The 12,372-nt window shown below is 44.1% G+C and overlaps 2 protein-coding genes across 12 annotated transcripts in view; one reads left to right on the forward strand and one right to left on the reverse strand.

Moving 5' to 3' along the window:
* Positions 1 to 5,492, forward strand: part of LOC137434554 (protein RUFY3) — a 29,709-nt gene extending 24,217 nt beyond the window's left edge. For 7 of the 10 annotated variants that reach the window (XM_068127693.2, XM_068127689.2, XM_078785647.1 and 4 more), the window contains 5 exons: positions 3,310 to 3,375; positions 3,578 to 3,647; positions 4,247 to 4,315; positions 4,411 to 4,478; positions 4,617 to 5,492. In XM_068127693.2, the coding sequence (XP_067983794.2) occupies positions 3,310 to 3,375; positions 3,578 to 3,647; positions 4,247 to 4,315; positions 4,411 to 4,478; positions 4,617 to 4,677 (334 nt within the window). In that variant the 3' untranslated portion in view covers positions 4,678 to 5,492. The remainder of the gene's footprint in view (positions 1 to 3,309; positions 3,376 to 3,577; positions 3,648 to 4,246; positions 4,316 to 4,410; positions 4,479 to 4,616) is intronic. The other 3 variants (XM_078785646.1, XM_078785648.1, XM_078785645.1) reach the window with 1 other exon arrangement.
* Positions 5,223 to 12,372, reverse strand: part of URB1 (URB1 ribosome biogenesis factor) — a 116,687-nt gene continuing 109,537 nt past the window's right edge. For both annotated transcript variants that reach the window (XM_078785643.1, XM_078785642.1), the window contains exons 37-39: positions 11,592 to 11,833; positions 10,562 to 11,167; positions 5,223 to 6,280 (exon numbers count right to left, since the gene is read on the reverse strand). In XM_078785643.1, the coding sequence (XP_078641769.1) occupies positions 6,090 to 6,280; positions 10,562 to 11,167; positions 11,592 to 11,833 (1,039 nt within the window). In that variant the 3' untranslated portion in view covers positions 5,223 to 6,089. The remainder of the gene's footprint in view (positions 6,281 to 10,561; positions 11,168 to 11,591; positions 11,834 to 12,372) is intronic.

The following is a 12,372-nucleotide window of genomic DNA, read 5'->3' on the forward strand; positions in this document are numbered from 1 at the left end:
AATGACGGGATATCCCGTAAAAGCCATGAAAACGCGAAACACACGGCAGCGAACGCAGGAACAGGTCATGCTCGCGGCTCGTATAATACGATATTTTGCGTATGTGCAACTGCTTTATGTATGGCTGGTGAAAAATGGGTTTTATAAATGTGTCAAGCGAGCGGCTCGTGAATTGTTTTGCGCCCCCAAAAAACCGTGAATTAGTGGAACACGGCCGTGAATCGGAAAAAAAACAAAACATGAATTTGCGGAACACGGCCGCGAATCGGAAAAAAACAAAACATGAATTTACGGAACACGGCCGCGAATCGGAAAAAAAAAAAAACGTGAATTTGCGGAACACGGCCGCGAATAGGAAAAAACCCCGCGAATTTGCGGAACACAGCCGCGAATCAGAAAAAAAACAGTGAATTCGCGGAACACGGCCGTGAATAGGAAAAAGAAAACCGTGAATTCGCAGAATATGCCCGCAATAGGAAAAAAAATACGTTAATTTGCGGAACACGGCCGCGAATAGGAAAAAAAACCGTTAATTCATGGAACACGGCCGCGAATCAGGAAAAAAAACCGTGAATTCGCAGAATACGGCCGCGAATAGGAAAAAAACCCTTAATTTGCGGAACACGGCCGTGAATAGGAAAAAACCCCGTTAATTTGCGGAACACGGCCGCGAATAGGAAAAAAAAAACCGTGACTTTGTGGACCACGGCCGTGAAGAGGAAATAAAACCATGAATTTGCAGAACACGGCCGCGAATCGGAAAATAAAAACGTGAATTTGCGGAGCATGGCTGTGAATAGGAAAAAAAAAACCCCCGCAAATTTGCAGAACACAGCCGCGAATAGGAAAAAAAACGCGAATTTGCGGAACACAGCCGCGAATCGGAAAAGAAAACCCATGAATTTGCAGAACACGGCCACGAATAGGAAAAAACCCCGTGAATTTGCGGAACACGGCCGCGAATAGGAAAAAAAACCATGAATTTGCAGAACATGGCCGAGAATCAGAAAAAAAACCCATGAATTTGCGGAACATGGCCGTGAATAGGAAAAGAAAACCACGAATTTGCGGAACACAGCCGCGAATTGGAAAAAACCCCCGCGAATTTGCGGAACATGGCCGCGAATTGGAAAAAAAACCCGCGAATTTGCGGAACATGGCCGCGAATAGGAAATAAAACCATGAATTTGCGGAACACGGCCGCGAATAGGGGGGAAAAAAACGTGAATTTGCGCAACACGGCTGCGAATAGGAAAAAAAACCCGCGAATTTGCGCAACACGGCCGCGAATAGAAAAAAAACCGTGAATTTGCGGGAGACTTTTCCGTGAATAGAGAAACAGGTCGCATTTTATCAACTGTGAATACGTGGAACCCCCAAATAGCAGGGTTCGACGGTATATATAATATATATTTATATATATTATTCTCCGATTTTTTTGGGGGGGGGGGGCATTGCCCCTGGATAACTCCGAGAGGACAGTGTGTCTACTCGACCGAAGACGCTGTTTGCAACTATTAACTCTGGCTGGATCCACCTGCCCAAAGTCGGTTTACCGTACTGTTGAGTTAAGTGAGGCAAATGGGGACCATGATGAAGGTTACATGACAGATCCCAGTCAGTCGGCCGAGAGAAACCAACGTCAAATAACCTTAACCGCACCTGAGATCAAACTTGGATAACAAATGTGAGCTGGCCAAATGCCTAAGCAGTCTTATGCCACCATCAAAACAGACAGAACTAGCACGGCACTCAGTATAGAGCATACCTCTGCCTGGTTGGCCATAAAACTCAATGGTGAAGAATCACTTCAAAAATTATACGAGCCGGATCCGGATCTTCATCAAAATTGAATCAATTCTTCCTTGTCAGACACCCAACCGGTCCAACATGTTTCGCCCAAATCCATCCACAACTTTTTGAGATATCCTGCTCTGTATCATTTTTTGCCCCATCTCCCAATGGTGAAGAATCACTTAAAAAATTATACTAGCCGGATCCGAATCCGGATCTTCACCAAAATCTAATAATTTCGTCCTTGTCACACACGCTACATCTGTGCCACATTTTGTCCGAATCTGTCCACAACTTTGAGATAGTTTGTTCACAAATGGACAGACAGGGGTGAAAACATAACCTCCATACACCTTTGGTGGCGGAGGTAATAAGTCAAGACACAGTTTCTTAAAGAAATGGCCTTTATTGCCCACAACAAAAAAGGCAAGTATTCACAACGGCAGGCCAAGCAGGTATTTACAGGCAGATGGAACAATGAAATGGCATATATCTTCTATATCTTATTTTATAATAGAAGTGTGTGTGTGTGTGTGTGTGTGTGTGTGTGTGTGTGTGTGTGTGTGTGTGTGTGTGTGTGTGTGTGTGTGTGTGTGTGTGTGTGAATAAAAGAGAGATAGAATTGTGAGGAACAGAAATGAAAAAACGAGGTGTGTGTGTGTGTCCTCCATAACAATGAAACGTTTCAGCCCCAAACTTTGCACGCATACTTCTCGACCTCCAAGGGGTTCCAAGAATGAAAACTGGGTGTTTGGGTGTGTTGAAACACGCTTTTTGAAGATGATTAACGAGGTGCTCATAACAACAAAAAAATCTTACCAAAATGGTGCTCCGCCATCTTAGTCACCCCACACTGTCACATCACTAGGTTCTTAAGCCGCCATTTTATTTCGGCCTATTGAAACGTGTCTTGGCTTGGACACCATCGACTGTCACAGACTAATTAAAGCATATAATCGAAATTCGGATTTGAGGATCAGATCCTGTTCATCAAATAAGCATTGACATCTGGAGTGAAATCTGACAAAATTTAACACATTAGTGATTCTTATAACCAAGTGTGTATCTTTGACTCGGCTTTAAGCAAGGCTGTCCTTCCTCCTTCTCCATATTGCCAAAGCATTAAACTGAACTTTTGGTACTGTTGCCACAATTATATAGAGTGAAGAGAATATTAAGGAATGTGCCCAAAGTGCAACTTTATGGAGTAAAACGAAAATAATTAACCAGTGGAATCGAGTACAATTAAAATAATTCAAATTTTATATAATTAAAAAACAATTAAAATAAAATGAAAATAAATCTTCTTGATGGTTTACTAAAATCTAACTAACCTAATTTTGGTCAGGTGACCCAACTTGTTACAAATATGGACATTCTTCCAAAGACTGAGAATCATAATGTGTTTTCAACATTCCCAAACCATGATAAGATGGTGACTGTGACAAGTGACGTCTCTGTTGTACCATGGAGGTGTTGGTGCACACCTGAGTGGTGTGCCTCTGTTCCTTCCAGCAAAGAAAGCACTGCAGCCATTTTGGATCAGAAGAACTACGTGGAAGAACTCAACCGTAATCTGAAGTACGTTTGTGGTGGTAATCAGCTTCGGTCAGGGAAGATAACAGATTTAAAAGTTTCATTTGGATTTAAGTCTCATTTTTTTTTTTTTTTTTTTGCAGGAGTAAGTAAGCTTTGTTGTCGGCCTTTGCAGGAATGGTGGCCAATATAGATTGGTATCTTGATATGGTTGTCGGCTTATAATGCGCCTGTGTGTTCGTTGCAGTCTCACGGTGAGGAACCTTCAGGCACGAGTGGAGGCTTTGGAGAAACTGAACGCTCGCTTGACAGAAGAGGTATTTGTCAGAATTTGTACAAACGCCTGGAATCTGCGGTGAATTGTGTGTACACGTTCTAAGTATGCGTTGTGAGTTACCAGCGATCCATGTTGTTTCCGGTCACTGCCTTGAGCGGACTTGATAATACAAAACTGCTGTGGGATGGACGAGCCTCGTTCCCACTTGAACTGTCTTTTCAAATATCGCTCAAATTCACTATTGCTCCTGAAAATGGTTTAGTGAGCGAGGAAACGGTGAGCAGCTCAAAATGAAATTGACCCGTTTGGTGTTCCCAACTGAGCACATAACTCATGATCCTTCGATCCCAGGTCCAGATCACCGACCGTTTGTCCATTGTGTCCTCGTATAAAAGTACGCTCATGTCTCTTCTGTCATATTTGTAGAGAAGGAATGTTTGAGATTAAACTTTGAGGAAAACTTGTTTAACTGTTGGCCTGCCAGGTTACCTGTAGTAACCGCTGCCGAAAGATCGTTCTCCCTTGTTAATGTCCATGTACCATTTGTGAAAGGGCCAACGAGCTACACCGAGTATTCGGCTCTCTGTCTTTGCGAGTTTAATGGTTTGCTTGCTGCATGTTTGTGTGGTCCGAATCCAGACCGCTGCCAACAATCTCCGCAATGCCACCTTGCAAGAGGAGAACACACGAATGAAAAGATTCTTGAGTGTAAGATGTCTTAGTTTGCAAAAGTCTATAAGCTGAAGTGTATAAATCACAATGAAATATTCCATAAATGACGATACAATCCGCTGCCCTTCCAGGAGTTGGGAGATGGGAAAACCAAGTCTGATGATCGGACGAAGCAAAAGGGAAAGCAAACCGATGGAAGGTAAGAATTTAACTTTCACAAAAGTTTAATATCTAAATCCTTCAAAAGAAAATACCTAAAATATGCAGCTTGTGATCACAGTGATCTTTAAATCCGACACGCTACCTTTGTCCACCTGTAAATCCGCGTGTCCTCCAGCAACGGAGAGGCCGTGAAGCCCCCAAAACCGACAAGAAAAACTCCAGGTCGACGCGAGTGAAAAAGCACCTCGACATGGTACACAATGACAAACACAAGTCGTCCTCGATGGAATCGAAGGTGGCGGAGGATGGGACAAGGTGGTGGAGCTCTCGTTTGGAAGCACCTTTTTGGGTACACTTTGAGATTTGGGTGCACTTTGAGAGTGCAGCGAAGGTGCTTGTTGAAGGTACTTCTACCGGTGTGCTGTCTTTGACTCGGTCTCAGTCGTTGGACAGCTTGGTCCTTATGTTCCAGCACCAATACATGTTATCTACTAGTTATCCGATAATGATTTTTTTTTGTTTTTTAATGTCCCAAACCTTGATGCCAATTTGCAGGAATGTACCGTACAATGAGATTGATTGGGAAAATTGTAGTGAGCACTTGAAGTAGTAACATGGACACTTTTGGAGAAACACGCAATGTGTAAAAAATTTAAAAGGCCCGTTTGTTGTTTGCTGACGTGTCGGTTTGGCTTCATCTCGCTCGATCTAAATGCATGGGGAAGACAAATTTGGATTCAAATCCCACATCCTGGTGTTGAGACACGACAAAACAATTGCACAGATTCCAAATATTTATTATGTTATTTTTTAAAAACTTTACGTTCCCATTTCAGATAGGAATATTTAACCAGAAAGTGCAGAAAGCTTTTCCTTCTTTGTGCTGCAAACTGCATGGCATTTACTTCCGTATCCTTCAATGGGAAATAAAAAGTTAAAAACAAAACAAAAACATTTTGGATGTTGTTTAAAACTTCATCTTGAACGAGGATGGCATTGAATTTTGATTTTTTATTTTGAACATCACACTGAATAAATAGTAAAGCACGAATGGAGTCGCGTGTGCTTGGTTCGAGAATCCCTCCGAGAGCTTTTGCTCGACCTCAACCGAACTTTGCATTCGTACTCGGGGGATGTTTGGAAGGGGTCGGCATGGCAACCCCCTGAGCAGATGTGCTGTTCATGACAATTAAACTGCCAAAGTAAATCATGATGGTATAATGTGCAGCTGAAGCAACGGTGTCTGATTGGCCAATACATTAAACCGAATGAATGAAAGCTGCTAATAGAGTGTCAAAAGACTAAACAAAGTACTTCCTGCAAGGCAAAGCCACAGAAATGGACGTGGCATCGTGTTTGGTGAACCTTTTTGCAAATCAGGAACAGACGCGTGCGTCCCACATTCCCTCTCGCGTGCAGCATGCAGGTACACTTTGTTTGTGAAAACTGAGATCAAACCGTCCATGTTTATTCGAGAAGACGAGTCATTTGAGCGTGATTGGTGCCCAATAGTGTTGTGGTTATCAGTGATCTGAGCTGTGAAAGGCACAGCCTCAATTTGCGCGCAGGACGACTGGACAGACAGGAACTAAACCTCAATTCTTAGCCAAAGAAGCCATGATCGTCTGCTTGTAATTCTGGATTACATTCAGGTCGCTATTAATTTCTTGCTTTTCCTGATCTTGGCCAAGGCAGAGAAGATGTTATTGAATAATTCCGGATTACAGGATGTGTGGCCTTGTTCCGCCATTCTGCCGAGTAGCCACAGGAAGAGATTCGGGGAATCATCACTCAGCCACATCTCATGCTGGAACAGGGAGACGAGGCTCGATGCTGCAGCTGAAACGCACAGGTAGCACCGGCGCTGTCAGGTAGCAATCTCATTCACATCCATTTTGATTTTTGCTTAAACGTCATCGGGCTGGGTATTGGTATAAAGTATTTGATGCCACAGGTGATGGAAGATACGTTATAAAATGTGTCAGTTTGGTAAAACAAACACGCAATGTTCATCGCAAAGTTGTTGTAAGGGATGTTGCAAAACATTTTACCTTTTTTCCCCCCCGAGGCATGCTTCCTTTGATGCACGTTAAAATAGCCGAGAATAGAATAACGCACATGCGACGCGTTGTTCAGTCCGCGACAAAACCATCACGCCAACGACAAGCGAAGAAAAAGTGACGACGTGGACGCAAGGTACGCACACGTCATGTCCGCATGCGTGCACAACCGTAACGGGTTCTCGGGGGGGGGGAAAAAGGTAAAATGTTTTGCAACACCCCTTATATACACAATGATTTATGAAGAACCGCCTTTAGAGGCCATTTTTCTCCGCAGAGCGGGGGATGGCCTTTTTTGAAGCAATGTTTTATGGCCGGATGCCCTTCCTGCCGCCAACCCTGTTAGTCACCTCTTGCGACACACAGGGAATTACCAGTGAGCTGGTACTCAATTTGCCAACCTCGGAAGGATGACAGGCTGAGTCAACCCCCCTGGTGTTAATTGAGCGATCGACCGGGATTCGATCCCAGGACCCTAGGATCCCAAGCCGCACCCTAACCGCTAAGCCAACACCAGGCTATCCACAATGATTTATAATGATAAAATTTCTTACAATACAGAACCATCTCACCAAAGCCCTGAATGCACAACGTCTCAGCAACCTTTGGTTTTGAAGTGATCATAATGTGTCAAATGGATAATACGGGACCAACATGATCCAGAGCTCTTATTACAGCCGCAGATGGCATCGATTCATCACTCGTCGATGCGACAATTGGATGGCATTGCCAAGATTCAAACTACTTGTACAAAAAGGAAACTATCAACCATCAATACAGTTAAGTCAGGATATCGTCTTTACTACTGCAGAGCCATCCCAAGAGGCTCTGCTGTCACCACTTCCGAAATCCCTTTTCCTATCAGCTCTTTCATGCCGTCCTCTCAACGATTTTCGGAGGCCCAAAACCTCAAGGGGTCAGGACTGTCTCTCTGGACATATAAGGCATTCGATGGTACACTTTGGCATCCTGCTCTGCTTGCCAAGCTTGGTGCATGTGGCATACAAGGCCACCTTCATACCTGGCTTCGACTTCCTCCACTCGCACAGTCAACGTGTTGCCATCAAGGGAATCCTCCCCTCTCTCAGTAGAGGTAGTAGTGCCCCAAGGCAGTGTCTATGGCACAATCTTCTTCCTCTCTTACATTCATAAATAACCCCAATGATGCTCTGCAGAGCCTTTCCTTTTTGCAGATCACTTCACATTGCGCTGTACAGACGAAATATATGTCACTCCGCTGATCTAGTTATTTGCTGGTCTGGCAAATGGAACATTGTCTTTCATTCCTGGCAAATCTCAATCTCATCCTGTCGCTCCAGAAGGCTCGTCTGAACCCACATATGGACAGTCACGTGAAAAAGTAAGTACACCCCATGTAAAGTTTTGACTTTTTCAACATATTTCAACATGCAGCTATCTGATCTTCATTTCAACAATATTGATAGATAAAGGTGATATAATATAACAAATATCATGAAACATTTACATTTTGTAGTCCATTGTATAATTTAAATAAACATAAATGCAAATTTCGCATGTGGAAAAAGTAAGTGCACCCTTGGCTCGAATAGGTGGTATTGCCCCCTTTGGCAGAAACAACCTCAAGTAGGCGTTTCTTATAACTGTCTACCAGTCTCTGGCATCGACTGGGATAAATTTTTGCCCACTCCTCCATGCAGAATTCTTTCAGCTGTGCGATGTTTGAGGGGTTTCTTGCATGCACAGCTCGTTTCAAATCCCCCCACAACATCTCGATGGGATTTAGATCCGGGCTTTGACTTGGCCATTCCAGAACCCTCCATTTCTTTCTTTTCAGCCATTCCTTGGTGGATTTACTGGTATGTTTAGGGTCATTGTCATGTTGCAAGGTCCACCTTCGGTTGAGCTTCAACTTTCCGACAGATGGCCTCACATTATCCTCAAACACCCTCTCGTACAATGCAGAATTCAATGGTGAGCTGCCCAGGCCCTGATGCAGCAAAGCTGCCCCAAACCATAATATTTCCACCACCATGCTTTACAGTTGGTATCAGGTTCTTGTGGTCAAATGCTGTCTTTGGTTTTCGCCAAACATGTCTTCTGGTACTGTGGCCAAATAGCTCGACCTTTGACTCATCTGTCCAGAGCACATTGTTCCAGAAGTGCAGGTCTTTGCCAAGGTGTTAATTGGCAAATTTTAGTCTTGCCCTGATGTTCTTTCTGGACAGCAAAGGTTTCCTACTGGCACACCTCCCATGTAGATCAAATTTGTGCAGCCTCTTTCTAATGGTAGACTCGTACACTTTGACATCAACAGTGGCAAGAGCTACCTGTAGGTCCCGTGATGACATTCTGGGGTTCTTAGAGACTTCTTTCAGCATCTTGTGGTCTGCTCTCGGGCAGAACTTGCTGGGGCGGCCTGGCCTGAACAAGTTGGCAGTTGTTTGGAATCTTCTCCACTTGTAGATGATCTTCCGGACAGTCGAATGATTGATTTCAAATTGTTTGGAGATCTTTTTAAATCCCTTCCCAGACTCGTAGGCATCGATAGCCTTCTTTCTGAAGGCCTCAGAGAGCTCTTTTGATCTAGGCATGGTGACGCCGCACACTTCAACAACAAAGAGCAAACCAAACTAAATGTCTGAGTTTTAAATAAGACAGGTTCCTCCAAGATCCTCTCTAACGATGTTCTAATCATTTGCACCTGAACTGGTGCACCTGACTCCAATTTTAGGTATTTGAAGTAGTGATAAATGTGGGGGTGTACTTACTTTTTCCACATGCAAAATTTGCATTTATGTTTATTTAAATTATACAATGGACTACAAAATGTAAATGTTTCATGATATTTGTTATATTATATCACCTTTATCTTTCAATATTGTTGGAATGAAGATCAAATAGCTGTATGTTCAAATATGTTGAAAAAGTCAAAACTTTACATGGGGTGTACTTACTTTTTCACGTGACTGTATGTCCACAGTCAGATACAGGAAAAATTCGGTCTGTTGAACATCTTGGTCTCGCAAACATTCACAAGCTCTCGTAGGTCGAAGATAGAGTAAAGCCGGCCTCAAATCCAACCACAGGTGTCATCCTCCATCATTCAAAGTCTTTCGTTGAAATATTGGAACTACGAGCAGTCAAGAGAGCCTCGATCAATACCATACCTGCTCTGCCCTATGAGCTGGCGACCCTGCTTCACCTCTTCCTCGTCTGGATCCTGCAGAATCTAAAGCTCTCAACGTCATTGGCGTCGCCCACGGTGGGACCGATGGAAAAGGTATACTGCTCTCATGTCGCAGATAGGCCACTGGCCTGTTTTGTACCACCACTCCTCTGGTAAAGCTCCCTCTGGTTCTCTAACAATCTCCAGCTAATCATCATCCAGTAATTCCATCCTAGTAAAACTCCCAAAAAATCTAACCTTCCTAAACAACACTACTATCTGCGTCACCACAACACCCACAACCACTACCATTCCTTACCACAATCATTTCTACCCCCATTAATCCTACCTAGCACAACCCTCTTATTTGTAGGTAACCGTCTCATCCCTTCCTCTTTTACCTCTTTACCTATTTACCTATTGCCCATTTCCACCTGTGATCACACAACCCCACTGTCAGTTCATTGACTTTTTGAACTCTGCCAACTCACTATTCCATGCGCATCCATTTTGTGAGTAAAAGCTTCTTTTTTTTTAACCACAATGTGGTCTGAAAGTGGTTTTTCTTCTTCTTTTCAAAGTTATTCAGTTTTCGCTCCAGTAACCTGCTGTGCACCTTTGAACACCTGATGGTGATCAAGCTTCAAAACGAGTTCGACCAACAACAATCTCTTTCATATTTGAATCTTTCCTCTCGTCTTCAGTCCACACGTTAAATATCTCGAATACAAATATAAAACCGCTCGTTTAATCTCGGGTTTTGTTTGCTCATTAATGGGCAGAAAGTTCCTCTGTCAAGTAAAAACAAGTTCAACATAAAATTTTTATATTCTTTCAAACCACCTGCAAACTGATACCGCCTTCGTTCTTTCTCAACCCATGCACTCAAAATCTTAGCTTAAATGATCTCACCTCTGAGGTGTGGATGGTCAAAATCACGAGCTGCAGGTACAAGGAAACGAATGACGACCTTGTCCAAGATACACCGAGAACGCACACTCATCCCATTTCCTTTCCTGTCACATGTCCTCTGCCGCAGCAGCTCCAGAAGACTCTCCGATAATCCTTGGGCCTCCTTCTGCAGCTCGGAAACTGTGCCGGCCGTCCAACGGCGGCCATCACCGCTGCCAGCAGAGGCTTTGTCGATGAGACGCAGCAAGCCGGTGGTGATCATTCCAGCAACTGTGTGCAGAGGGGCAAATGACATCGCACAATTCCGCAGCCACCGCAGGAGGTGCAGCAGGTCTGAACTAGATAAAGAGTAGCAGGTATCGTCAGCAAACAACCACTCGAGGCACAGCTTCATGGTATCGGCCACAGTTTCTCGGCCATCGCCGGCATTTCGCAACTCCTCCTGTGGCAACCAGCAGCACATAATGCGTAGTAGGTGTAACCGGCTTTCCCGAGTGGCTTGAGCGGCCGAGCTCATAGGAGACGCTTTGTCCGCCTGCAATGACGTGCCGTGTCGGGGAGGTCTTGCACAGGTTTTCCCTGGCTTGCTCTCGGACTCTCTCACTCCTATAACAAAAACATCGGAAGCTTATTATAGAGATGCCACAAACTGGGTAAAACTAAATAATGCTGTGAAGGTCGTTGTTGTTGTATAGCCCCAGACAGGCCTGCAGGAGCGACCTGGAGATCCCCCACGTCCGAGATGGTGTACCCTTGCCTTCGTGAAGCCAGGGCCACGAAAGATAGTGAGACACAGGGACTCCTGGGAAAATTGACTATCCTGGGTAAGTATTAAAAAATGTAAAAGATTTAACCACTCCGATACTGTCAAATACTCTGTATAAAATATATTTGGGCTGTTATAAGTAGAGCAGGTAGATTGCACATCACAACACAAAGTAGAAATAAATATGCTTCAGAAACCAGAACAGATGAAAATTTTAGTGAAAATAAATGATTGTACGTAGCAGAAATGGAATGCCCTTTGTACCCGCATCGTCGTGGGCATCATGGCACGCAGCCTTGCGCTCCAGGGCATCTCGTGCTGGGCACGGACAAGCCAGCCGAGCCCAGGCGCCCAGCAAATACAGCATGTCTGCATGGCAGAGCCCGCTACGGTTGGCCAAAACGTGGCCGGCTTTGTCCGCAGCAGCCATCGCCACACGGCGGTGGGACAACGTGGACGCCAACAATCGGCTGAGGCAGCAAAAGCTTTGCACATCTCTGCACACGCTAAAAACATACAAACAGCATCACCAGAACGTCAGTCGCAAAAATCCACATTTTAAATGCTGCAAAGATTAGGAATACATACAGGCCTTGTATTCTAAAAACATTGCCACGTTTCATTCTGACCTGCAACAAGAAAAGGTTGCGTCATCTCAACAAAATGGCAACCCTTGTACAGTCCGGTGGGCTTTGAGGTTCGTCTTGGCAGGGCAATTGTTTTTGGGAAGTATGTACAACATCACAGCCATCTTAGCGTAAACAAACTGCGTGATAAAACTCACCAACTGATACACAACTGCTAAACAAGTGATAAAACTCACCAACTGATACACAACTGCAAAACGTCAGTGATAAACTCACCAACTAATACACACCTGCTAAACGTCAGTGATAAACTCACCAACTAATACACAACTGCTAAACAAGTGATAAAACTCACCAACTGATACACAACTGCTAAACGTCAGTGATAAATTCACCAACTGATACACACCTGCAAAACGTCAGTGATAAAACTCACCAACTGATACACACCTGCAAAA

This window comes from Myxine glutinosa, chromosome 10 (genome assembly GCF_964187855.1).
Source record: "Myxine glutinosa chromosome 10, kmMyxGlut1.1, whole genome shotgun sequence".
In the NCBI taxonomy this organism is placed as follows: Eukaryota; Metazoa; Chordata; class Myxini; order Myxiniformes; family Myxinidae; genus Myxine; species Myxine glutinosa.